Source organism: Rhyacophila brunnea, unplaced genomic scaffold (genome assembly GCF_057557595.1).
Source record: "Rhyacophila brunnea isolate RB1 unplaced genomic scaffold, BYU_Rbru_1.0 scaffold_21, whole genome shotgun sequence".
Lineage (NCBI taxonomy): Eukaryota > Metazoa > Arthropoda > Insecta > Trichoptera > Rhyacophilidae > Rhyacophila > Rhyacophila brunnea.
The window spans coordinates 15,559,150-15,584,481 of record NW_028232871.1 but is presented as its reverse complement, the minus strand read 5'-3'; the positions used below and the strand labels follow the sequence as shown (position 1 = coordinate 15,584,481).

General features: G+C 32.9%; 1 protein-coding gene across 1 annotated transcript in view; it reads right to left on the bottom strand.

Annotated features, from left to right (window-relative positions):
- Positions 1-25,332, bottom strand: part of LOC147070783 (uncharacterized) — a 151,684-nt gene that overhangs the window by 79,057 nt on the left and 47,295 nt on the right. The window contains exon 2 of the mRNA XM_085948798.1: positions 5,978-6,122. Within this exon, the coding sequence (XP_085804924.1) occupies positions 5,978-6,103 (126 nt within the window). The 5' untranslated portion in view covers positions 6,104-6,122. The remainder of the gene's footprint in view (positions 1-5,977; positions 6,123-25,332) is intronic.

Sequence of the window (25,332 nt, the reverse complement as noted above, 5' to 3'; positions counted from 1 at the left end):
GTGATCCATACAACTGTCAGCGTCGATTGTGCGGTCACAGTTAAATTGCATGTGAGAACCACTGGTATAACCCGTGTGCTGATGATGATAAATATATTATTATACCATCAGCACTTTAATGTATATTAACTGAGTTAGTCGTATTATTTACATCAGAACTAAAAGCCTCTTTGAGTGCCTACCGAGCAGAAATCAATACAATGTGTAGAGAGACGTAAATTTCTTATCAATTTATTTCACTACGCCGGATTCTACCAGTACCTATGTAGGTCAACTCATTTCCAACGATTTATATAATATATATTATAGATATAGATAAGTATTTTGATGTAACTACCGTTAGACATGTTATTTTGACAGGCACTGAAATGCTAAAATCTTGTTTTTCGTTTCACCTTTTACGCATTGTAAACAGAATTGTTATAAGCGTAAAAATTATATGGAATCATCAGTGGAAATGGGTACACTAGTCATATCTAGCGCCACATCTCTCGACGCCCAGTTTGTGAATCCAACACGTTTTTAGAGTTGCCTCGAATTTGCCTATTGCTCATAAAGCGTAGTACCCACGCACCTTCTTGATCGACGGTTTTGCTCGATCGAGCATGTTGACTTGGAAGCATGCTCGTCGTTGCGTCCACACAGTCGAGCAACTCGACACAAGACGCTGTGAGGCCGCCGTCACATCGAGTTTGACCACGAGTGAGAGCGAGGCCACACTAGCCTTGCCGGTGCGTCCTCACTCACTCACTCAAAATAGATCGCGCAAAAATTACAGACCTTCAATCTTTTTCGGATAGCGCAATTCGTTCGATGTCTAACAAAAAACCACCGAGCCAGATGGTATACACGTTGAGACATGTTGGAATCAGCGTAAAACCATCGAGCAAGAACGTGCGTGTGTACTTACTATTAGATACTACTGTATGAGTGTCTTGCGGCTGGCGCAACATTCAACTCGATGCGGATTGTCTGGGATTCATGATTGTGTTCGGTCATAATCAAATGCCGCTTATTCAACACTTGCATTCTGACGGCATTGCTGCTTTACGATAGCGAATCATAACAGCGTCGAGAACAGGTGTTTACGACGGATACGTGGTGTGCGGTGAATGACTTTAGGAGTATCGAGGAGATACGAGAACGCACCAAGCAGAATCTAATGACACTGAGTGAAGAGGCGACGGTGGACCTAGCTCGGCTGCGCGCTGTGGATGCCAGAACAGAACGTCAACCTGGCTTGCCTGTTCTCCAAGCCAACCGGATTCGGCGTCCGGCGTCCTAGAAACCCGCTAAATAGTATCTATAGAATGTATACCACGGATCTAATGAGATGCTGGTATGAACTGGAACGATGCAAGAAGACTGACTAACGACAGAAATTCTTGGAGGCGCCGCGACGTGTGCTATGCTCCAACTAAGGAGCGGATATGGGAGAAGAATGGTGCTATTTTTTGTTTAACACAGATTTTGTCAAAAATATATTTTAATTTGAAGAAATGCCTAAAGTTGAGAAAAACATTTTTAGCTTAGAGTTATTCGATTATTCAAAACTTTTAACATTTCAAAGAATTTAACCTAACCTAACTAAAACAAAGAAACGTTAATTAACTTCTAAGCTAGAGTATTTTTAAAACATAGATTTCTTACAAATGCAATTATCTCAGCTGCAACCAATGTTTCATTTATTGAACATACATAAATTAAAAACACCCACTAGAAAAAAAAACATATTTGAAAAAATTTTGACGAGATTTGAACCGGTATAACCACTGTTATCGCGCCAACTGTGCACTAACCAATTATGCTACGAGACTCCTATCTAATATCGACAATTTAAACTAGTAGATCATACATGAAATGCTCATCAAATCCCGCTATTATTGACTATCGGTTTTTGTGTATTGAATCAAGGAATATTAATTACCTTAATTACTAACCGACGCACGTCTCTCTTTAATGCTCTTATTAAGAGCATACATAAGTGAAACGGCAAATAATTTTCAATAGTAGATGGAACGAAATTTCGCAGTCGTCGCCAATCGGAGACTGACAGTCGAGGTGTGAGCATATCAATTTGTTTTGTGATGGCGTCGGAGGAATATATTCTTAAATCGTGTAAAGATGACTAAAAAACGTTCCGCATGTACTTGAAAAAGAAAATATGTCAATTAATATATACTATTATTATTACGAATATAATAATAAACATAACATTAAAAGGATGCATGTTGAATTTTTATGACAAATTATATTTCGTTCGGATCGCGTCATTTGCACAATCCGCGCATCGCCTAGTTACGATCTTTTTAGACCATGCTTCAGCTGAAGTATAGTTTTAATGCAAACAAGAATACACAACGTCTTTTTTTCAGAAGAGTGTGTTTATCTATAACCTATGTTGAATTATTATTTTTTGTTCAGTATCACTTGAAAAAACAAATGCGTCTCGCAGATTTCATTTTGTTACTTTTTAACAAAACAAACCGTCATTTTGCGATCGCCGGAAAGGCACCGGCCGCGCCATATTAAATTCAGAACCCTTTTCCCCGCCTAAAAGAAAAACACTTAAAATTTTAAGCGGGATAATCAAATTTTCAAAGCAGCGACAAAACAAAGTAGGAAACGGGTGTTTTACTCGAAAGCTACGTCAAAAATTATAAAATTGGGCAAGCGTGTGAAGTGTAATTTGATAATATAAAAACTACCAGAAGCTCTGCTACCAGCGCCGTAAAAGCCTGCAAATTAAATGAAAAAACTCACAAAAATGCGTTACGAAGCAAGAAAAACAAGAAGATTAGGAAAATTTATAAGATAATGTGTATATTGAGATAATATTACATGATAGGATACGTCCAAGATTAATAACACAACGATTATACTCCGGCACTATTATGGATTACTTTCAGTAATACATAGTTATAATACTTTCAGTAATATATATATATATATAATATTAAACATACATAATTTTCGAAAACACTTCTGAGAAAATAAATTATAACCAATAGAAAACGTCTTTTTGAAAAAACTAAGACACCCCGCAGAAATCGAACCTGCATATCTCGGATATCGCGCCCACGCACATTGACCACAACGCTAAAGAGTCATACTTAATTACGACAAACTTTAACCAATGGCTTTTAATATTCGCTGAATCGCTTTCTAAATCGAGCTACATCATGGCGATCGGATTTTGTATTTTAAATCAAACCGATGTCACGGATCACTCCGAGATTTTTTGTTTGTAGCTTACTTGAAATTGCCAATCATTTTTAATTAACTATTTTTTTTTATTCAACGAATAATTCACAAGATTTAAGAATGTAACATTCTAATTATTAAACATACATAATTTTGAAAACACTTCTGAGAAAATATATTAAAACAAATAGAAAAAATCTTGTTGAAAAAAGTAAGGTAAGAAAAAAGTAAAAAAGTAAGAACCTTGCATCTCTCGGGTATCGCGCCCACGCGCATAGTCCACTATGTTAAAGGAGTCATACTTAGTTACGACTAATTTTAACTATTCTTTTGTTAAATAGAACTTTATTCTATAGAATTATACCGGAAGTCGATTCCAAAGTTACTTATAATCAACCGCAATTTTTTAGATATTTTTACGACTAACTTTAAGGATAAATTTTATTCATTGTAATGACATTGTGTACATTTCATTTTTCTATTCACTTTTATAATAATTATTTATTAAAATAAAATATTCTATTTGCGCTCGTAAGTGTGCTTTTTTGCGATTATCTCAAAATAGCGAAATTACCGACTTTGAAACCAACGACCACAATTATGTTTTATTATTTATTTTTTTTAATACTGAATCTTGCACACAATATTTAATAGTTTTATATTATTTATTATATAAAATACATCATTTTAAAAAACGTAAAAAACATACTAATAAAGTTATAGTTAGGAATGTATTTTCAATGACATATTATATTGTTATTTTTATTTTTAGAGAATACTAAGTCAAATACGGAAATATTTATGAAAAAGATACTTGAGTTAAATAAATTTTAGATGTCGAACCTACGCGTAAACACCTTTGTATTGTATTTAAGAAATTGAATTACTTATACGTATATATTAGTTCGTTTTAATTATGATTATATTATATATATATACTATGAATAAATATAAGTTTATTCTACATAAACTATCAAAATTTTAGACATATATCTTTTTTTATATAGGTATTGAATATTTCAATATTATTGATTATGTAAGATGATAGATTAGACAAATCACTTGGAATATAGGAAAACTTAAGAGAAAATCGCATGAACGCTACAATTTTTTTTTATTCGATGAAGTCATAAGATTTAATAATGTAATATTTTTTTTGAATATATCACGTTGGCTGGAATCCAATGGATGCGGGTTTGAGTCCCATTCCGTACCTAATTACCGTTACTAGCGTTTTTAAAAAGTATTTCTTTTTCTACTAGTACTAATATATGTATTTAGTAGATCATGACTAAATTCGTGAGAATTTGTTGTTATGAAACAATATTAAGTATTTAAATTGGTTTAAAGTGTTTTTATAACTTTAGAAAATAAATTAGTTTAGAGGTACACAAATAGATGATAATAGAAGCTTTTGATAAGGATCCACGGAATTGTTGTAAAGCGTTAAAAATCCTGAATTGTTTTCATAATATAGTGTTGACCATTTTCCATATGACAGACACTATCGCATATTCATTTTTATCAATACTGTATACTATTCAACAGTTTTATGTCGAGAATGTATTGAAATATTGACTCATGCATTACAAAATATTATCACGGTTACTAAAATAAACACTGGCAATATTTTTTCCGTTTTGAAATGCCAAATGAAAGTTGATTTATCACTTTCCATTTTCAAAAAAGGTAGTAATGTGTATTTTTGCATGACATTTGCTACAATTTTTAATACACATAGATTTAGTGTTATATTATATGTAAAGGAAAAAGTTTGTATTTGAAATTTTCCATATTTTCCACATTAGATATAACCTTTAATTAATACTACCAACATCATAAATATTAAATAAAATAAAACACAATAAAGATGGTCTGTCATTGAAATTATTACAGTAAAGTAAGTTACAACAAAAAACCTTGGAGTGATCCATGACGTTGGTTAGTAATCAAAGTAATACCTACTTTGATTTAAAATACAAAAGCCGATCACCAATAATAACTCAATTTGGAAAATGCTTCAGAGAGTATTAAAAGCCATTTGTCGCAATTAAGTATGGTACCTATAGCATAGTGGTATATGTGCATGGGCGCAAACCCGAGAGATGCTGTTTCGATTCCAACTGGGTGTCGTATTTTTTTTAGTTTTTTTCTATTGGTTATATATTTTTCAGGAGTGTTTTCAAAATTATGTATGTTCAATAATTAGAATATTACATTCTTAAATCTTGTGAATTATTCGTTTAATAAAAAAAATAGTTAATTTAGTATGGTTCCTTTAGCATAGTGGTATATTTGCGTGGACGCGATACCCGAGAGACGCAGGTTCGATTCCTGCGGGGTGTTTTACTTTTTTCAAAAAGACTTTCTTAGAAGTGTTTTCATAATTATGTATGTTCAATAATTAGAATGTTACATTCTTAAATCTTTTGAATTATTCGTTGAATAAAAAAAATAGTTAATTATGTCCTACATAACTTTAAATTTAATTCTGAATAAAATAAAGTGATGTAGGTATTTAAAATCAAAGCTGAATTAATTATACTGTATATAAATCGTTTAAATATAAGTTTATCTCTTTGCACAACCATTAGACGTATCCATATCATTATAATATAATATTATGTGAATGTGAAAATATGAAGAAAGGTGTGTTTTAATAATAGTTTACAATAGAAGAAGTGTGTTATAAATAAATACAGCAGAAAAGCGAGTCTAATGTGAGTATTAGGGAGGGTCGGAAACTTTTATAGATACATACTTTCATTCTCACCTCATCTGAGACATCCTCGAATGACGCGAAGGGGGCCGGGCCCATCCTCGACTGGCGGGGAGACTTGGGGGGCTGGCCAGCGCCCCCAGGGACCTGGCTCCCCGACGCATTCGTCCTCTCGTTCATGCTCGTGCCTTACTTTCACCTGAAATTTACGATTTACTGCTCCAGGAGATACTCTATACCTTGGGTTCGGGATGATCAGATATTTATGCCTTGTCCGGAATATAAATAATCAAGGACAGTTGTATAACCCTGTAACAATCTAGAGGGAATACTATTAAGTGGGCAAACTAAATGAATTGGTGGATGACAGTACACAAACAATGGACTTATACGTACTAAACACTGTTTAACTAAATGTTATTGTAATGAAATACCGTGAAAATATAGTAGAGAAAACTATTTAAGAAAAAAAAATGGTAGTTGATAGACACACACATAAAACGTAGAGTTAAACGTACTAACTGCATTAATTCACGGATTATTTACTCAATTTACATAATTTTAAAACATCTCATGCATATACACACTAGAAAAAATCGTTTATGTAGAAAAAAATACGACACCCGACGGGACTTGAACCTGTATCTGCTGGATTCGCGCCAGTATATTTTACCATTAAACTACCGGCGCCTTAGATAATTATGACGATTTTAACTAGTAGTTGTTACTTGAAATGCTTATCGAATTGTGTTATAAGGTTAGCTATCGGTTTTGGTATATTAAATTAAGGTAGGTATCAATTAATTCCTTAATTACTAACTGACGTCGCGGATTACTCCATTATCCAATTTTTACTTATACTTATACTTATACTTGCTAATAATTTTAATAAACTATTTTTTTTATTCAACGAATAAAACAATATTTCAGATGTAACATTCTATATACAGAATATACTCGTACATAATTTTAAAACATCTCATGCATATATACACACTAGAAAAAATCGTTAGTTATTTAGTTAGTTTAAGGGGGGACATGCTCAGCGTACGTCAAAATGGAGCTTTTATGCTATTTTCAAAGCACGATCCTGGACATTCCTTAAGCGTAGTAGATAATCTATTTACATAATTTTGAAACCTTTATATTTATTTTAAACATTTGATAAGGAATGTCCAGGATCATGCTTTGAAAATAGCATAAAAGCTCTATTTTGACGTACGCTGAGCATGTGGGCCGTTAATGGTAAAACATGATGGCGCGAATCCAGCAGATACCGGTTCAAGTCCCGTCGGGCGTCGTATTTTTTTCTACATAAACGATTTTTCTAGTGTGTATATGCATGAGATGTTTTTAAATTATGTATATTCCAGTATATATAATATTACATTCTGAAATCTTGTGTCTTATTCGTTGAATAAAATGATAGTTTGTTATGATTAGTTACTATATTATAAAAAAAACAAGACAATATGACTGCTTTTGTAGTACTATATTATTTTGTTAAAGATAATGACCGTTTCATTTCATAAAACTAGCCAGTGTCTTTAAGAAATATACTATTACATATTTGACAGTTGTATTTATATGTTACTTTTCTTCATTACAATTATACAATCGTCCATCTTACAGACAGTTAACAACATAAAATAATATGCACACAGATTCTATATTATTATATTGCAGGGGGGGGGGATAAACTCACAGCCAGGATAACATTAAAATACTATCTACACACTATTACGTATAATATCTACTATCGAACTTTTCCCGCTTAAAATACGAAAATAAAAATTAAGTACCTAGAATGAAGAAACTGATTCGATTTGAATGTTTTCAAATATATGAGATAGACAACCTCTACCCACACCTCACCTCACTGTTACAACCCTGCTATCCGATCACTTTGCCTAAATATGATTCAATTATATTATTAGCTCTGACTAAGCCCGAGTGATCGACAACCGTTGGCCGACACGAGCACTTTGATCCGTACCCCACTTTACGTCTCTTTCGCTGCTATACGGCCACGTTACCTACTTGAGATGAATTTTGCACGTTTGATATTTTGCCCGTTTTTTTATCTCAACTTTTGAGATATCAAAATGAAAATGTAAATACTTATTAACGACAATAATATATTCTATAATTTATGCAAGCTTCGTCAATATTGGCTCAATAGTTTTTGAGTTATGACAGAACAAATAGACAAACAGACAAAATTTAAAAAAAAAAACAAAAAAAAACTATATTTGGTGCTTGTATGTATGTAAATATTCAAAACCGTGGATCAAACGGAAAATATTTCTAAATCATAGACAGACACTTTATTGTAGTCATATAAGTACTTATCTAAATCATCGTGCATTTAAAGCAACAAATATATTATGATACACGTTGCGCACTATCACGTGACGTCACAGTGAGCTGCCGCTATGGGAAAAAGTGTGTATTGTCGTTTTTCGTCATTTTGAACCTTTAAACAGTTTAAACGAACATTGTCAGTTAGCAAAATCTGCCGAAATCACCAGAACAAAAACGAAATCACCCCACGCATACCGCACTGCATCGACACCCGCATGAATCAATAAACTTTTTTTTATCATTTTGTACATGCCTACACATTTTCGATCTATGTCAAAATCGCGTGTTTTTTTGTTTTTAACGGTTGCCACTATGTATTTTCTATAAGTATGTTGTCTATTATCTATGGTCTGCAGGTTGGGTTGTGCTCAAAATGGTATCTATGGATGTAATATCGCAAGTAATTTTAACGTACGCACACGTAGAGACTGTTAAAATTAATTAAAATTAGCATGATAATAATTCAAAATACTAATACATTAGAGTTGGCACTCTCCATCATTGAATTTATAGAGATCATGATCGTTCAAAATATTCCGCAAAATAACGAAACTATAGACTAAATTTATTGCCGTGACTTCACGTGATAGTACGCGACGTGCATATCAATATAATCACAACAGGTGGCCGTCATCCCTTATTTCCCCACCTACCTCACATCCGTATTTATTATTTTCACAAGACCAGGCAATCAGCAATTAGTTAACATTCAGTTACTCCAAGACAGCCGACACGTCTAGGCTTGTAATGCTATCACGATCTATATGATACGATACTATAGAGGCTGCCGTTAACTACTGAGTGATTCATACAAAACGTATCTATTCGACCTTCAATGCACTAAATCTGTTACGGTTTGAGTGAACATCGCGTCTATACCATCCATCCTGAAATTATCGTCATCATTCATCAACGTCCGTTTACCAGTGCGTGAGTGAGTGAACACCGAAGCGGCTCCAGCACGCGCCAGCCCTCTCAAGATAAAGGTCAGTGTCTGGCATCCTCTGTAACCCCCCTCCCACTTAGATCCGTAATCCACCAACCAGCATCACCTCCAAATTACAGTTCATTGCAAAAAATCGTGACCAGTGATTGATTTGTAGGTCGTATAAAGAATAATAATAAATGTAATCTTTGTACATCATTAAAGCTGAACTATTTTTTTTTCTAAATTACACGAAACGACTAATCTAGAATACGTTATAATAATCATTAAAATACGTAACACTTAAAAATAATCCCTGTTTTTTCAACTCAGTGATATCAGTACAGATGCTATCCAAGATATGCTTTTCAACTCACAATGGATTTTACAAATTTCAAATCACTCAAGAATTTCATAATTTAGAAAAGTGAGTCCCTCATTTCACTCAAAATTAGAATTCGAAATAAACAAGACGATATAAACAGGCAGATGAAACATAAAACTGATTTGAACTTTTGATAATTGCCTTATTGTTATTTAAAAACGCTCAATTTTAAAATTCTCACGTTAAAAATGGACACGATTTGAAAATACTAAGACCTGCCAAAATACCTATCGATAATTGAGTGTTTCACAATAATTATGGATTAAGTCAAATTTTCAGTGGCTAGATAAAAGAGATTTCTATATTGTGTGTTAATATCACAATCGTAGCTCTGCAATTTTTCATATAAATGGCAATACTAGTATTGACAAGACATCAAATTGAATGTGAATCATGTCCATTTTGGCAGTTCCTTCATCAGTATAAAGAGGTTTTTGCTAATATTAATAAAGCCTGATATACTTTATGTTTCGACTATTTATTTTAATTGATCCATGTACTATCAAAATATGGTAAGTATATACAGTGAAAACATTCCTGAATTTTATAAAGGTAGTTTTAACTTTAGGTTCAAATATCTCAGGATCCATTTTGGTGGACTTGATCCATAATTATTTTGAACCACCTAATTAACAAACCAAATGACTGATGTAGCATCGGGAATCGGGATATAAAAACAATGCTGGATGCTTTTCTTACGAAATTTGTAACCTATATAATGTTTTAAATCATAACATCTAACTGTATTTTTTGCATATTTCATTCATTTTTACCGGCGCTGAGTTGACAATCGTCCAGTTTGTATCGTTCAGATGGCGACAACTAACCGATCGGAATCGTGAAGAATATGGTGATTTTTGACGTGCGGAATTGGAAGATATGTGGTTTAGTGGTCATAAGGATACTATTACATATATATTTTGTCAAAAGGCGCTAAAAATATTGGACTTTGTCTTGCGTACTTCCCGGGTTTTTTCGGATGTTACGGTACTAAAAAAAAGTTAAAAGCAGACTTGAGAGTGGGTCTATTGTTTGGGTTCCGTATCAGTTGAAGTACGACCTTATGGTGGAAAGGGTCCAGAAGAAATTTTTGAGACTCCTTTACTTTCGGCTGTATGGATATTATCCGTGGTTCTATCCGACTGACTTTCTCTTAGGTATGCTTACATACTGTAGCTTAAAGTTTAGAAGGTATCTTTATATAGCTACATATTTTTTCCGACTTATACGCGGCTTAAATAGAAACTCTGCTATTCTTGGTTGTATTGGCTTGTGTGTCTCTGATAATTATCTTAGGAGTTGAGGTGCAGAACTAATTATCCATTGGCAATGCCAATAATTGGGAGGGCAATAACTCAGTTCAACCGAATCACTTAGAATATTGACATATTCCACCTGCGTGATGATGCGTATAGGTGGATATATTGTTTCATAAATTCTTAAAAAAAGGGTCTGCTTAGCTCATTCGGTGTACTTCCTTGTATCTAATTTATATTTTTTGTATTTACACTTTTCTACTGTTTAATGCTGATCTATTTATTTTTTTTATATATAATACTTTTTTATTAATATTTCTTTTCTTCTAAATGTTATGCTGTGAACGTCTTAAATTAATAATTTGTAACGTTCACTATATGTAAAAAAAAAAATTAAAAAAAAATTAAACCCCTTTTATTGGCAGGACCTCCACTGTCACACAAAAGTGTCACGTTTTTTGTCAACATCTTTAAAACCGGTATTAAAAAATTGACGCTGTCACAGGGCTTCAAAACCGTGCTCATAGAAAACTTACAGTAGTTGAGTACCGCGAAAAAAATATTTACTTATACCTACTAGCGCGGACGTAAACCAAAAATATTTGTGATAATATAATATTAAACACGTATTCTATACACGATGCTTTTTTCGTGAAAACTATATAATGTTATATCATATTTATACTATTTATGATATGACTTGCTTTTTTTATTTAATTCTCATGTTGTGAACGTACTGAATTAATAATGGGTAATGTCCATAAATCCACAATAGCCGCACGGCGTCCCGTCCACGTCCACGTCCACATCCACTTCGTGGGTCCCAGATTCTAATCCTGGGTCTGGCAGCAACACATATTGTTTTTCAATTTATGAGTCAGAGTATGGACCTAATCAAAGTGAAAGGTCAAAGAAAAAATGTCCATAAAAAATGAAATTACTATTGGCTCCTTTGGTCCAAGAGTTTACCGACCCCTGCACTAGGTCAACGTATCTAATGTCCATACGTTGATTTATTTTTATAGAGCTTATTATTATGACTAAATCGTGTGCCATATGATTCTTATCTCAGTCTCTCTCTTATTCATTTAAATTCAAAATATCTTTCCGTTAACATTTGTGTACGCCTACCGAAGTTCTTTGATGTGCCATAAACAATTTTGCTGAACCAACTAGATAGAATTTAATAGAATAAAAATGAGCTTATTTTATTTCAAATATTTCCCTACAAGTCCGCGGGCAATCTGTCATTTTTCGATAAAACAGAAGAGAAAAACGTTTTCTTTGACATTTTGATGTTTATAGTTTGACATAACATAGTCTGCTTTTGAATATTTATGACAATTGTCTTATAATATCTATTCGGCAGTGCGTAACATATAGGTTCTCACAAAAATATAGATTGTTTGTAAAATCTATTTAATTTTTTTTTATTTCTGTACTTACTGAATTTTTCACTTAAACTGAAATTAATTAAACACAAATTTATGTAGTAAAATTCTCTCTTTCATTATATTCATATTATTATTAATTTAAAAATTCCATACGTCATATATTATGAAACACTATAATTAAAAAACAAAATTGTTTCCCAATTACCGATGATGTACAAAATATGTGGAAGTGAAAAACAATAATACTCCACAGCAGTAGCGAAGATTGGAGGTAGGCTGTTAAAATCTGCCATAAATAGTGCACATTAAACTTTGTTAGTCATACGTATTTGTTTTTACTGAACTAAGACTACAATAATTTACAGATGGTGTTGGTTAGTTTTAAAAAATCAATTACACCCTACCTAAACCAAACGATAATAGTTTTGGTATACTTTGGGATACAAAAATATGAAAAAACTATCATCGATAGCTGCTGATAGTGGCCTATAGCAGTCTTATACATAGAATAGATGTGACGAAGAAAAACTTTTGAACGAAGCAGTGCGCAAACAAGATGGAAGTGATTCACGCTGAAATTTTGCTGTCAAGATTTGGTAACCGGATGGATTTATTCAAAATGACAGACGAAGCCTTTGTGAAACGATTCCGGTTATCGAAACCATTGGCAGATATATTAATTTCCAGGGTGGAAGATCTAATGTCATCCCCAACTAACTGTCATGTGGGTATAGACAAAAATATAATGCAAACTCTTAAGTTGTGATCAAATTGAGGTGCATGTCGCCTACTGTCACGCTGTCGCGGCGACAAATTCAGTCAATGGTTTCGTCATTCTGCAACATTTTGAACGCCATCTCTGTAAATTCACTGAAGAATGACCCTAATGAAGAGTGCCAACTATAATTATTCATGCTAATTTCAATTAGTTTTAATAGTTTCCACGTATGCGTACGTTAAAATTACTTGCGACATGACATCCATAAATAATATTTTGAACAGAACTCAACCTGCTGACCATAGATAATAGACAACATTCTTATATAAAATACATAGTGCCAACCGCTAAAAACAAAAAAAACGTGATTTGACATGACAGTCGAATATTGTAGGCATATAGAAGATGATAAAAATGTTCATTGAGTCATGAAGGTGTCGATGCAGTGCAGTTCAACGTGAGGTGACCTCATTGTGGTTCTGGTGATTGCGACAGATTTTGCTAACTGACAATATTCGTTTAAAGCTTCAAAATGTGCTACGGGATGGGATCATCAGTCTGATAACATTTTAAACACTGAGAAAAACGACATTACAAACTTTTTTTCTGTAGCGACAGCTTAGTGTACATCACGTGATAGTGGGCGATATGCACCTCAATTTGATCAGAACATTACGCGAGCATAAATGTCCGTTCAACATTTTCGTTGCATTATTGGACACCGTTTGAAGCACTGTACTTCCTATGATGCTACTGTCGCGTTTTGCTACTTGTTCGCGTACTGCTTCGTTCAAAAATTGCCTTGACTTATTTTTTAATGATTCACCTGCAAATTGCAGTTATTTAACGTTTGCTAAACAAAAAAAAAATCGGTGTGTGTACTTATGTACGCGCGTTAGAAGTTATACTTCTTTGGCGTAACAAAACAAAAACAAAACTTGTGAGAATCTAGATTCTTCGACTAGCTCTTAATTATCTGGTTAAATTACACACTCAAGAAAAAGAACGCCATTGGTTTATTTCTATACACTTTAACTTATGTTACTAAATTATATAATTATTTATCGTTGCTTTTATTTTTAAAGTAACAACTGCCACTATGACGTTTAATAGTTTGTTTACGTAAGGAATGGCAAATGGCCGACAACAATAAATTCACTGCCTAGGCAACGGAACAATTCTAAACTATAATATTATACTGTATAATCGTCACGATTGCAGTATCATTATGTGGCGTAAAGGTAGTGCGTTCGGCTGATAACCGAACAATCGGTGGTTCGAATCCAATCGAATGCGTTTTTTTTTTCGTGTGAAAAAATAAATTATGTGTTACATGTCACTCGCCAAAAATACACTCTGAGATCTGATTTCCCAAACGCGCCAAAAGTGTATAACTACAAAAATATTACAAAAAAATGAGTAGGTATACAACTGTCAAAAAATTACGGTAAGATATCACTCAACCGAGTTCACTTTGTGAGGTAGCTCTTTAATCAACAGTTTGCTAAATTCCTTTGCGTGACTATTATTAATCAAGGGTTTTTTTTTCAACAAAACACGCCATACTTATTGTCAAAACAGGTTAGCGAACGCAGCTAACTATGTATAAACCGGCGGCATACTTTCGCCCCGTTAACTTTATGAATTGTTCCGATTTCATTTAGTAAACCTTCCGGAAAAAGTACCACAATATAAACTAAATTTATTAGAGAAAATGTACATAGAAATACTCGGATACTATCCCACATACAATGCAACCTGCTCACGCTTCCTGTTCAAACTTATAATAAAGTGAACGTTCAATGAAGAATTCCACATTCCTAAATATTGTGTATTATCAAAAGGTTTGAAGAACCATGAATTTGTGGTAGTCATGTGTGGTTGATGAAGAAGTCGAGATTTGGTGGTTGCTCCGATGGGTGGAGGAGCGAGTTTTATTTGCAGCGTAAACAATCGGTACAAGAGTATGTTACAAGAGTTATGTTACAATTCTTATGATACCGTTCCGCGGTCCGAGTCTCGACAAAATGCGATGCTATGCGGAGAGATACAGAGACTGAGATACTAACAGACAAATCAATTATGATCCGCTATTTATTGACGTACTTACAATCAAAATAATATCTTGAAAGGAATATTTAGGAAATAATTATTAATAATTGAGTCAGCTACTCCACATTATGGAGTTTGCGTCATTGAATATGGCTGACTATGTAGAAATACGGATATTGAGGAAATTATAATTGCAGTAAGCTATTTAATGAGTTTGCCATAATTTAACACTACGGGAAATGAATATTAAGGAATTTATAATTGCGTTTAGTTATTTGATATGCTGACACGGATTGAGTTATTTATCCCCATAAATTGAAAGCTTACTACTCGTATAAAAATACTTTGTTGTATTTTTGAGACCATTTTAGTGTGATATATTCGATAACCATAGCATAAAAGTAATACTTTGCGAGTTGACGAATTGAAATAATAAAATTGAAACATGTCAGTTTTTTTATAATTGCCATCTTTATCGTTTCAATACTTTTCGGTAAGAATGACACACGCATTTGACATTTTTTGTGATAGTTCATCTTAATATCTTTCCAATATCTGGGCATTTCATAATACGTGAATAATAAATCATGGCTTCATAAATTATGCAGTGTCCTGTTTGTTATTGTATGCGTATTTTGTACTGGGGTGCCGGACGAAATCCCGAAGGCCGAAATCCCGAAGGTTGAAATCCCGAAGGCCGAAATCCCAAATGGCCGAAATCCCGAAAGCCTAAATACCGAAAGCCGAAATCCCGAAAAATAGAAAAAATACAAACATCAATAATTGCGCAATCTCGAATTTTCTCGAATGAAATTGGCTGACCTTAGTAATGAAAAAACACTAATTTGTATACAATTTAATAAAATTTTGCTTGCACTCTCCACACCAGAGCGTAATGTGATTTTTTTTCGTAGAAATCAATTTCAAAATTGGAATATCCGGTGTGACAAAAAGGGCTACTTATAAACATAATGTGTATTTTTGAAATTATGAATTTTAAGTTCGTAATATGAATGATAGTAAATGCTGTATTCGGTTGTTTTAAAATCTTGTATCAAGTGTGTATGGAAATAAAATATTTCCAAATTTAAATTTGGCATGATAAAGAATGATACATACAACACCCACAATATTACAATATATAAAAATAATATTTATAAAAAACCCCTTACAATTTGTATATAAATTTCAGCTCTATGTGATTATCCTACTAATCCATCTTTATAGGCTGACACAATAATAATAAAAAAACGTTTAATATAATCAAAATAATATCACGTGACTTATCTAAAAGGACTGATCAATTTCGATAAAATCTAAGCCCCCCTCGCAGGCACACCACTGCGCTGCCATTGCATGTAATATGAATAGACCAGCGGCTGTTGAAGGGGCGGCCTCAGTAAATAATTCGCCGCGACCCCCGTCCGACCACATTACATTATACATACAGGCGACTCACGTGAGTTTAGGTTCTCTGGTAGATTCGGCCCTGGGGCCTACATATATTAACGTCATTTTTTTATATTTGAAAGGAATAATTATTACGGTATTTATGCGGTCTTTAATGTAGCAAATAAACCGTGAAATATCATACTACGATATTTCATATTATTTTCATAGTTATCCAAAAAAAATATTACTGAGTAACATTTGAGGTTTATAGACCCGATTGAATTTTACAACACATAACCGTAAATAATAATTATTGAAAATGAAAATTAATGAAAAGATTATGTACCTACCTATGTAGTTTGGCAATGTACGTGTTGGTATTTTAATATTTTTAATTTGTAAAAAAGTAGTATATTTACGAAAAAGCAATGCAAAAAAGACTATATTTTATACAAATAACATATTGTTGGAATTTATGGATTCTATTTTATTTTTATCGTGGGGGCCTCAAAACTCAGTCAGTGCGTTAGGTCTCCAAATCCCTAAAACTGTTACTGCAGCTGCAACCAAAATATTGGATAGCGTTATGAGAAGATTATGTCTCATTTAAAATACAGAGTAATATGACCATTTCGCTTTCGATTTTCAATTGATTCAAATCCTATAAATTCCACTTTCTCGACTGATCTTACAAATGCCCACTAACTAGTCGACTTTTAGTTTTAATTATACACGTAACATTTTTTAATGGTAAACGCGCCACTGGATCCTTCTTATTGCATTTGATACCGATACGAGGTCATATCACTGGGTATATATATCACAGGCGTATTGTCCCTGGATAGCTTATCCCAAAATTTGAGAAACTGCGCAGAGAACAAGCAGGCTCACCCACCTCTCTAATTAATATTTTAGGTCACCTCAAAATAGAATAGTTTGGAAACCACTGCTCAAAACTGTGAACATATTATTCGTTGAATAAAAAAATATTAAATTATTAGTCAGCGCATGTACGTTATGATTAAAATTTGGAGAGATCCTGACGTTGACTAAAGCGTCAATTACATTGAGCTTCTTTACGAGCTGTTTGTTGGCGAATTGAAAAGCAGGCGATTCAGCTACTGCGATTTGATGATTACACACAAAACTTTCCATTCGCTGAGAAGCCACAAGCCAGCGACTATTTTGACAGAACGTAGTTCGTTTTTTTACCGGGAGGTTGCTACTGCGCTCTACTGCGCAGACGCAGAAGGCCCATACGCCGGCGTGTAGCGTGTAAAGTTGACCGGCTATCAACTTTTCTCGTTAGAGTGTTTACAACCTGCTTGTTAGCTTATTCGATGATTACACTGGGCGACTTTACAGGCAGATTGTAAATTCGCCAACAAACAGCTCGTAAATAAGCTCAATGTAATTGATGCTTAAGAATCGAGATAAGAACCTATTACTGATACCTTGATTCAACACACAAAAACCAGTCGCCGATATTAACGAAATTTTTGGCGCGCTTCAGTTGCATTGCTATTAGTTAATTTCGTCGTACTTAGATAAGGTGTAGGTAGCTAAATTGGTCAAGTATATTATCCGAAATCTGACAGATGCGGGTTCGAATCCTACCCGGTACCATATAATATTATTTTAAAGATTTCTTTTAATACGTAGGTGAATTATGTATGATAGAATGCCGTTCATGTGCTCAAACGAATGCAAAAATACTGCGAAAAGTTCTAATATTTTTTTTAAATAGTTACCAATTTAAATATACTAAAAAACGTTCTGTAAAGGCTATCAAGTGCTACTATTACTCCCTTTATTATACAAGTCAAATCGTACTAACTATCATATTTCCAGACAATTCTTGAGTGTTTTTTTCTTGAAAATTCAAAAGTTTTCCTCAATTTCTGTTGTTATTTTCAAACAAACAAATTAGATATTCTCTCTGCTTGTAAAATCGACCATAGAGTAAATAATATATGCATGTAGTTTCTGTATACATCTAAGGGTGTTATATGTTTTACTTTTGTCTAAACAACTTCGAAACCCCAAACCAACCACACAAAGTTTGTTTAACATGGGACTTCGCTGAAATGCACTTTATGGTAAATGGTTAGGTACTTCAGTGTATTTTCATCTCATGTATCTACCAATATAATATAGTATATAGCTTTTGTATTTATTTTATGATAAAAACTTTACATAACAATCAATAAAATTTAATCTTTAATTTAATTAAGACTTTTTTTGGCAGTCACAGTGTTTTGACAGAAAACTACGTTTTTGTAATAAATTGGCAATGAAAAATGCCAACTGCTCTCGGTAATGTTGTCCAAAAAGTGTTATAGCGCCTGTACACCTGCATGAATTTACTGGCAGCAAAAGTGCGTATTTTAAACTATATGATAATAACTGTTTACACGTAAAAGTGCCGACTGTCTCTCCAATCTCATTCTTCAAACGTAAGCAAGACGCGATGTTGTCATTGTATGGTACTATTTGACAGGTAGTGAAAATCGGTTAACCTCAAAATGAGTATAGTTTGTTTTTTTACCGGCAGGTTCACCACTATCGGTCTACAGCGCAGGCGTAGATCGAAAAAATCCCTACTATTGTATGAAAATTCAGAAGTTTCCAAACTTTTTTGATTCATGCATGCAAGCTTGCAACTGCAGGATACTAGATGTTTACCCATACATTTTCTTGTCATGGCCACGATAATACTTACTATCAACAGTAAATCCATGCACGTGTAAACGGGGTATTACATTATAATGCTTTACACCTTTTAAAAACATATACAGCGAAACAAAAATTAAACCACTGTGTAAACAAATAATCTACCGACTGTATAGAGGTTGAGCCTACAAGACCAACAATACTCGATAACTACTTTCCTGCGGTCATTTTATGTGACGAACTATCTAAAATCTCAACCAATTCGAACTTTTACGTTTTATTTTGTAAATTACATATTTATTCGTTCAATTCAAACTAAAAAAAAAAAAAAAACACTCGTTAAATTCACACATAACTGTCCTCGTTGATAAACGTAGTTCTATGACCAAATATTCCGGCTCACTTCGCTATTTGCCTTCAAGCTTTGTCAGCTTGGTCTAATACAATTTTATACTTGCTTGTATGGCGAATTATGGGTGTCGATCACATTCTCTGGAAGTATCCCCATATAACGGTTGAAAGGAAGAGTTTTTGAAATCAGCCCGATTATAGTTTTTAAAAAAATCTCTGCATTTTTTGGCAAGCAAAAAGGTGTAGCAAACAAAATCAAGAAAATTATGTCATTTTAGGTTAGGTTTGATTTGGTTAGGTTTTATTTGGTCAGGTTAGGTTTTATTTTATTAGGTTAGGTTTGATTTGATTAGGTTAGGTTTGATTTAAAAAAAAATAGTGCATGACAATCACGATCTTTGGAAGTTGCTTCTGGGACACTCCTAGCACCACCTTCGTGTCCGAAAACTTGTTCGTATGCAGTTCGCCGTATTACACTTCACCGTGAAATGTTGTATCATAAATATACAGCCATATATTAAAGACCGTCTAACATATTTGGATCGTATATTACTGATATAAAATTCATGTCTAAATAAAAAACGGTTCTTGTCGGTTTACTCTTTTAGGAAGACAGCAGCAAACAAACTTTGAAAATAGCCGATATACTGGATTATTTGTTAGGTTACGTTAGGTTTCATTCTTGATTTCATGAACTTTGCCAAATTCAGCTATGAAAATTGAATTAAGGTTCATATTGAATCTAATAAGATTGGAGACCGTATAGTATAGGATCACCTCTTTTTGATAGAAAGCTCACGGCGAACTGTGCCACGGTGAAATGTTTTACGTACAATTTGCATGTAACCCACCACTTTGAATTAAACTTATGGAGTCTTTGCGGGTGGTGGAGATAAAAACGTATTATTGACGTCCCTAGACGAAAAACCGCCTTAAGCAGGCTCAAAACTCTAAATTATTTTTATCAAAAATTTTCCGTTAACAAACGTATTGCATTATTATTTTTCTCACCCATCTTACATAAATGAATGCAAGGAGATATCTTTAAAATTATGACATACTTTTAGCACCGCAGGCGAAAAAAAATTGACATCTACGAAACCTAATCTCAATATCCTTTTTTTAATTTGTCGCACTTTAAAATTTGCCACCTTTAAGCAACACATAATCTGCTACTACCAGATGAAGTCACTGTTGGTAGTTGTCATTGATAACTCATTTTATCTATGTTATTGTTAATGTATTTTCGGACACTACAGGCCTAATTCTTAAAATGATACTTTAACGCAGTTTGCAAACAGAGAATCGATTCAATATCAACTTTAAATTCTAATATAATCTTTCGTATTCAATAATTCAATGACCTCGCAATCAACTCTCAATATTTATATACCTACTAAATCTACCCCTTAATAATTACGTAAAAATTGGTAATTGCGGGTTTCACCCCCTGGATCTATTGAGTAATAAACGAGTGCTATAGAATTTACTCTACGATGGGCACAAATTGCTTATACTATATTCGAAGATAAATAAATCGAAATAACCATATAACACAAACATAGGAAAGACATTGTAAAAACATTCACTGGGTCACATTATTAAAAAATCTATTAGTAACATATATAATTTTGATTTGTACTATAGATAATATAAATTGGAAAAATATAAAAATCACTCAAGCAAAATGTAGCACACACGAGCATATTATAATATATCTAACTACTTATTTATTTTATAAAAATACTAACAAAAACACACATCAAATAAAGTATATACGGACATATTGGAAATATGAAAATAATTTTTAAACACACAATAAAAACACACAGAAAGAAAATACCAAAAGGTAAGAGACAAAATGTATTTTATATCAAAATATTGAATTGAAAATATAATAACTGAGATTGTATCGATATCCATTATGTAACATAATATGTGTCTATATTTTTTTTTTGAATATATGAAAAATGTGGAAAAATTACTGTCGGGTATAAAGAAATAATGGGTAAAGCTTTATATAAATATATTCTCTGTTGTAACGCATTTTATACTGAATTATTAGTTTATGTCAGTGGGTATTCCGAATGCCATAAAAATAAAAAATAAATCTTCTCCTAAAAATACTTTCCATATTGATAACGTCCGCTGTTTTTTTTTATATATATTTATTTATATTGAGGCGCACATTTTCCGGAACGGTAAAGTGGTAAATGAATCTACATATTATTTTTATGTAAAAATGGTTTCTTTTCTAAGATCTAGGCCCTTCCATTTGTAATACGAATAATTAGTGGGGATTGTTTATTTTAATATATTTTTATTCAGATATCAATAAATTACACGTATGTAAGTGTGACGTTTAATGTGCAATGACGGCGTCATGGGGGGGAGGCTGATAGGGCTCTGGCCTGGGGGGCCGGGCTTAGGAGGGGTCCAGCGTGATGGGTCGACCAGATGAGAGTGAGATAAACGCACATTAAAATTTGCTCTAATAGTAAGAAAAGTCGTTATATAGAGATATTTATTAGTAATATACAAATAAATAAAGCAATGATTGTAAATTATGTAATAACATAATTATGATTACGCGGCATTAACATAATAATTAATTTAATTAAATACGCTCTATTTCACGATTACACCTATGTACAATTTAAGAAAGCTATGGCATCTATTTTTCGCTGACCGGGGTGACTCCATGGAGGTGAACGCATACTGGGAAGCGATTCAAATAACCCCTAAGTGAGTAAAAAAAAGCTCGCTGTACGCCGTTCTTCAAAACCGATAATGGTAAGTCTATAAGTACTAAGTATTATTATTAATTAAGTTAATATTTTTAAACACGTATTTTATGTGTATTAAGGTGATTCATCAGTGAAACGGCAAATAATTTGTAACCATAGGCGCGACGAAATTTTGCATTCGCTCCCATTCGGAGAGAGAATGTAGAACTGCAAACACGTCATTTTGCTTCGTGATGGAGACGGCCGTAATAATTCTTAAATCGTGTAAGATGACTTAAAACGTTACCCATTTACTTTAAAAAGAAAACATGTCAATGAATATATTATTATTGTTACTGATAAAACAATAAACAGAACATTAAATGGACACATGTTGGATTTATAAGACAAATTATATTTGGTTTGACATGCCTCATTTGCACCCGCGACCCGCAATCCGCGCATCGCCTAGCGACGATCTTTTTAGACCGTGTCTCAACTGATGTATGGCCTTAAGTAACGACTCAGATAATCATATTATTTTTTCTGAAAAATTACTCATTTCCCATTAATAAAATCATATTAATATAAGTAGCTTGATAGATGATGTATAATATGAGAAAGTAGGTAGGTGTGTATATTTAATAATTAATGACTAAACCCCACGATAGCCGCGCAGCTTTAGCGTTGGCCTATGTCGTCGTGGGTCCCAGGTTCGAACCCCGGGTCTGGCAAGTACACATATTGTTTTTCAATTTGTGTATGAGTATCGACCTAATAGGTTGAGCAAGTGGCTGACATCTAGTTCTCGTAAAAACAAAATCTGTTAATACAAACCTCCACTCTGCGGAGGGCCATATGATCTTATTAGGATCGGACATGGTCATGGAAACCCCACCACCTAGAAAGTCGTTGAACCGCCACTGTAGCTTGGTGAGACTGGTCGTTTTTGGTGGCTTCTAGGGAAGGCAAAGCAGATGAAGAGCATAAGTGGGCAGCAATCACTCTGCTCTGAGAGAAGCAGAAGATCGAGAGGAGTGGAATGTCGTGAAATGTCTTGGTCGCTCAAAAGATGATAAAATTCGAGTGTAGTCACGATCCTCAACCAAGAGGGAACGACCAAGAAGGATACATTTGAATTATTAAAATGCCATCATGAAATTCAATATGCGAGTAATGTATTAAAACTATTGTTATTTTCACTTTCAATTCGTATATTGAAACATTACAGTTTCTGCCGACGTATTCGTATACTGAGAAATCGTTAAATATGTATTATGACTTCGCTTCAAACAGTTATGTTAATAGATGCAAATTGGGTCAAGGAAAGTGAAAATCAATTTTCAACTTTAATATTTTTGGTGGTGACATATTTTTTTTTTGTTCAACGAATTTCAATAACTGAATAGATATTACTCATTACCATAATATTTTATTTAAAAAAAACACCATTTAAATATTCTTTTGTAGATATATTTTAACAGTGAGATAATATATTTAGCAAGTTACCTATACGGAAAATGTCGTGTTGGATAATATTGTTGAACTTCGAATATTATATATTATTAATAACACTGTTTTGTCCCTTTGTTGTGAATAAATTGATCTCCATGAAGATTTGCGTGCTGATGCGCGTAATAATTACATTATTTTACCACGTTTTTATTAGCTCGTATTCTTGTTTGTCCAGTACAAATTTTTTCTTGTTTATCCAAGATTTGTATTGGACGATTGAAGACTTTTAACTAACTTCCCGACTAGCTAGACATTTGAAACTTTTAGAATATACCAGAACACGATGACAATGCATTCTTTTGATACTTTTAGCCATCTTTAAGCAGAATTGAATTAATTTTCAGTTAATTCTGTTTTGTATGGAAAGTTATTTCGGAAAAAAATCGTAAAAAGTAAAACACTATTATTGGTTGCTAAGGGGGTCCTAGCAACTAAATTATTAATATATACGTGCATTACTATGGAAATCAATATGAAATATCAAAATGACATTTCAGTATTCTATATTTATTCAGTATTTCTATCAAGTACAAAAAAAAGTATTTATTAATACATAGAATTGTCAAATTTATAAATGATTCAACAGAAATTTTAAAAACGTGATACATAAAAAGTTCTTTTTATCTATGGGGGGACATGCTCGTCGAAGGTCAAAATTGAGTTTTTATTGTATTTTCAAACCATGATCCTCGACACTCCTTAAACGTTGTAGATAATCTATTTATATAATTTTGAAGCCTTATTATCCTTTATAGTTATTTTAAACATTTGATGACTGCATAAAGTATTTTTGTTACATAAAATAGTATTCTTTTAAACCTCTCGCTCTAATGTTTTAGAATATAGTCATATTTCGGTACATAACTGTGCAGTGGTGTTAAGATTTTTTACATTTATTAATTTTTAAACGCATTTATAAAACCATTAGTATGATTTATTACGAGATAATTTTTGTAAAATATTCACGATAAAAAATTATATTGATAATCTCTGTGATCCCAAATTTGACAAGAATTAGGCATTTTATTATTCAAAAAATCGGCAAGATTAACACATTTGAAGATGATTCTAAAGATATTTATTATAAGCTATGTTTTTGACCATTCAAGTGTGATAAACATCTTATGAATAATGATTGCTTTATAATAATTATTGACCTAAGAATAAGGTAGTGTTTTTTTGAAATACGCCATTTCTTTTGTTATTTCCCAGTGGTTAAGCTACAACATACGGCCGTAGCCATAAATTGACAAACTATAATTGAAGTAGGGAGTAAAATAATATTGACGCGCGTGTTTGAACATGTACCGTTTAAAAAAAAATAAAAAAAAATTCGGTTAGGTACATGTTCAAACACGCGCGTTAACATAATTTTACTCCCTACTTTAATTATAGTTTGTCAATTTATGGCTACGGCCGTATGTTGTAGCTTGACTACTAGGGAATGACAAAAGAAATGGCGTATTTTAAAAAAACACTACCTTATTCTTAGGTCAATAATTATTATAAAGCAATCATTATTCATAAGGTGTTTATCACACTTGAATGGTCAAAGACATAGCTTATAATAAATATCTTTAGAATCATCTTCAAATGTGTTAATCTTGCCGATTTTTTGAATAATAAAATGCCTAATTCTTGTCAAATTTGGGATCACA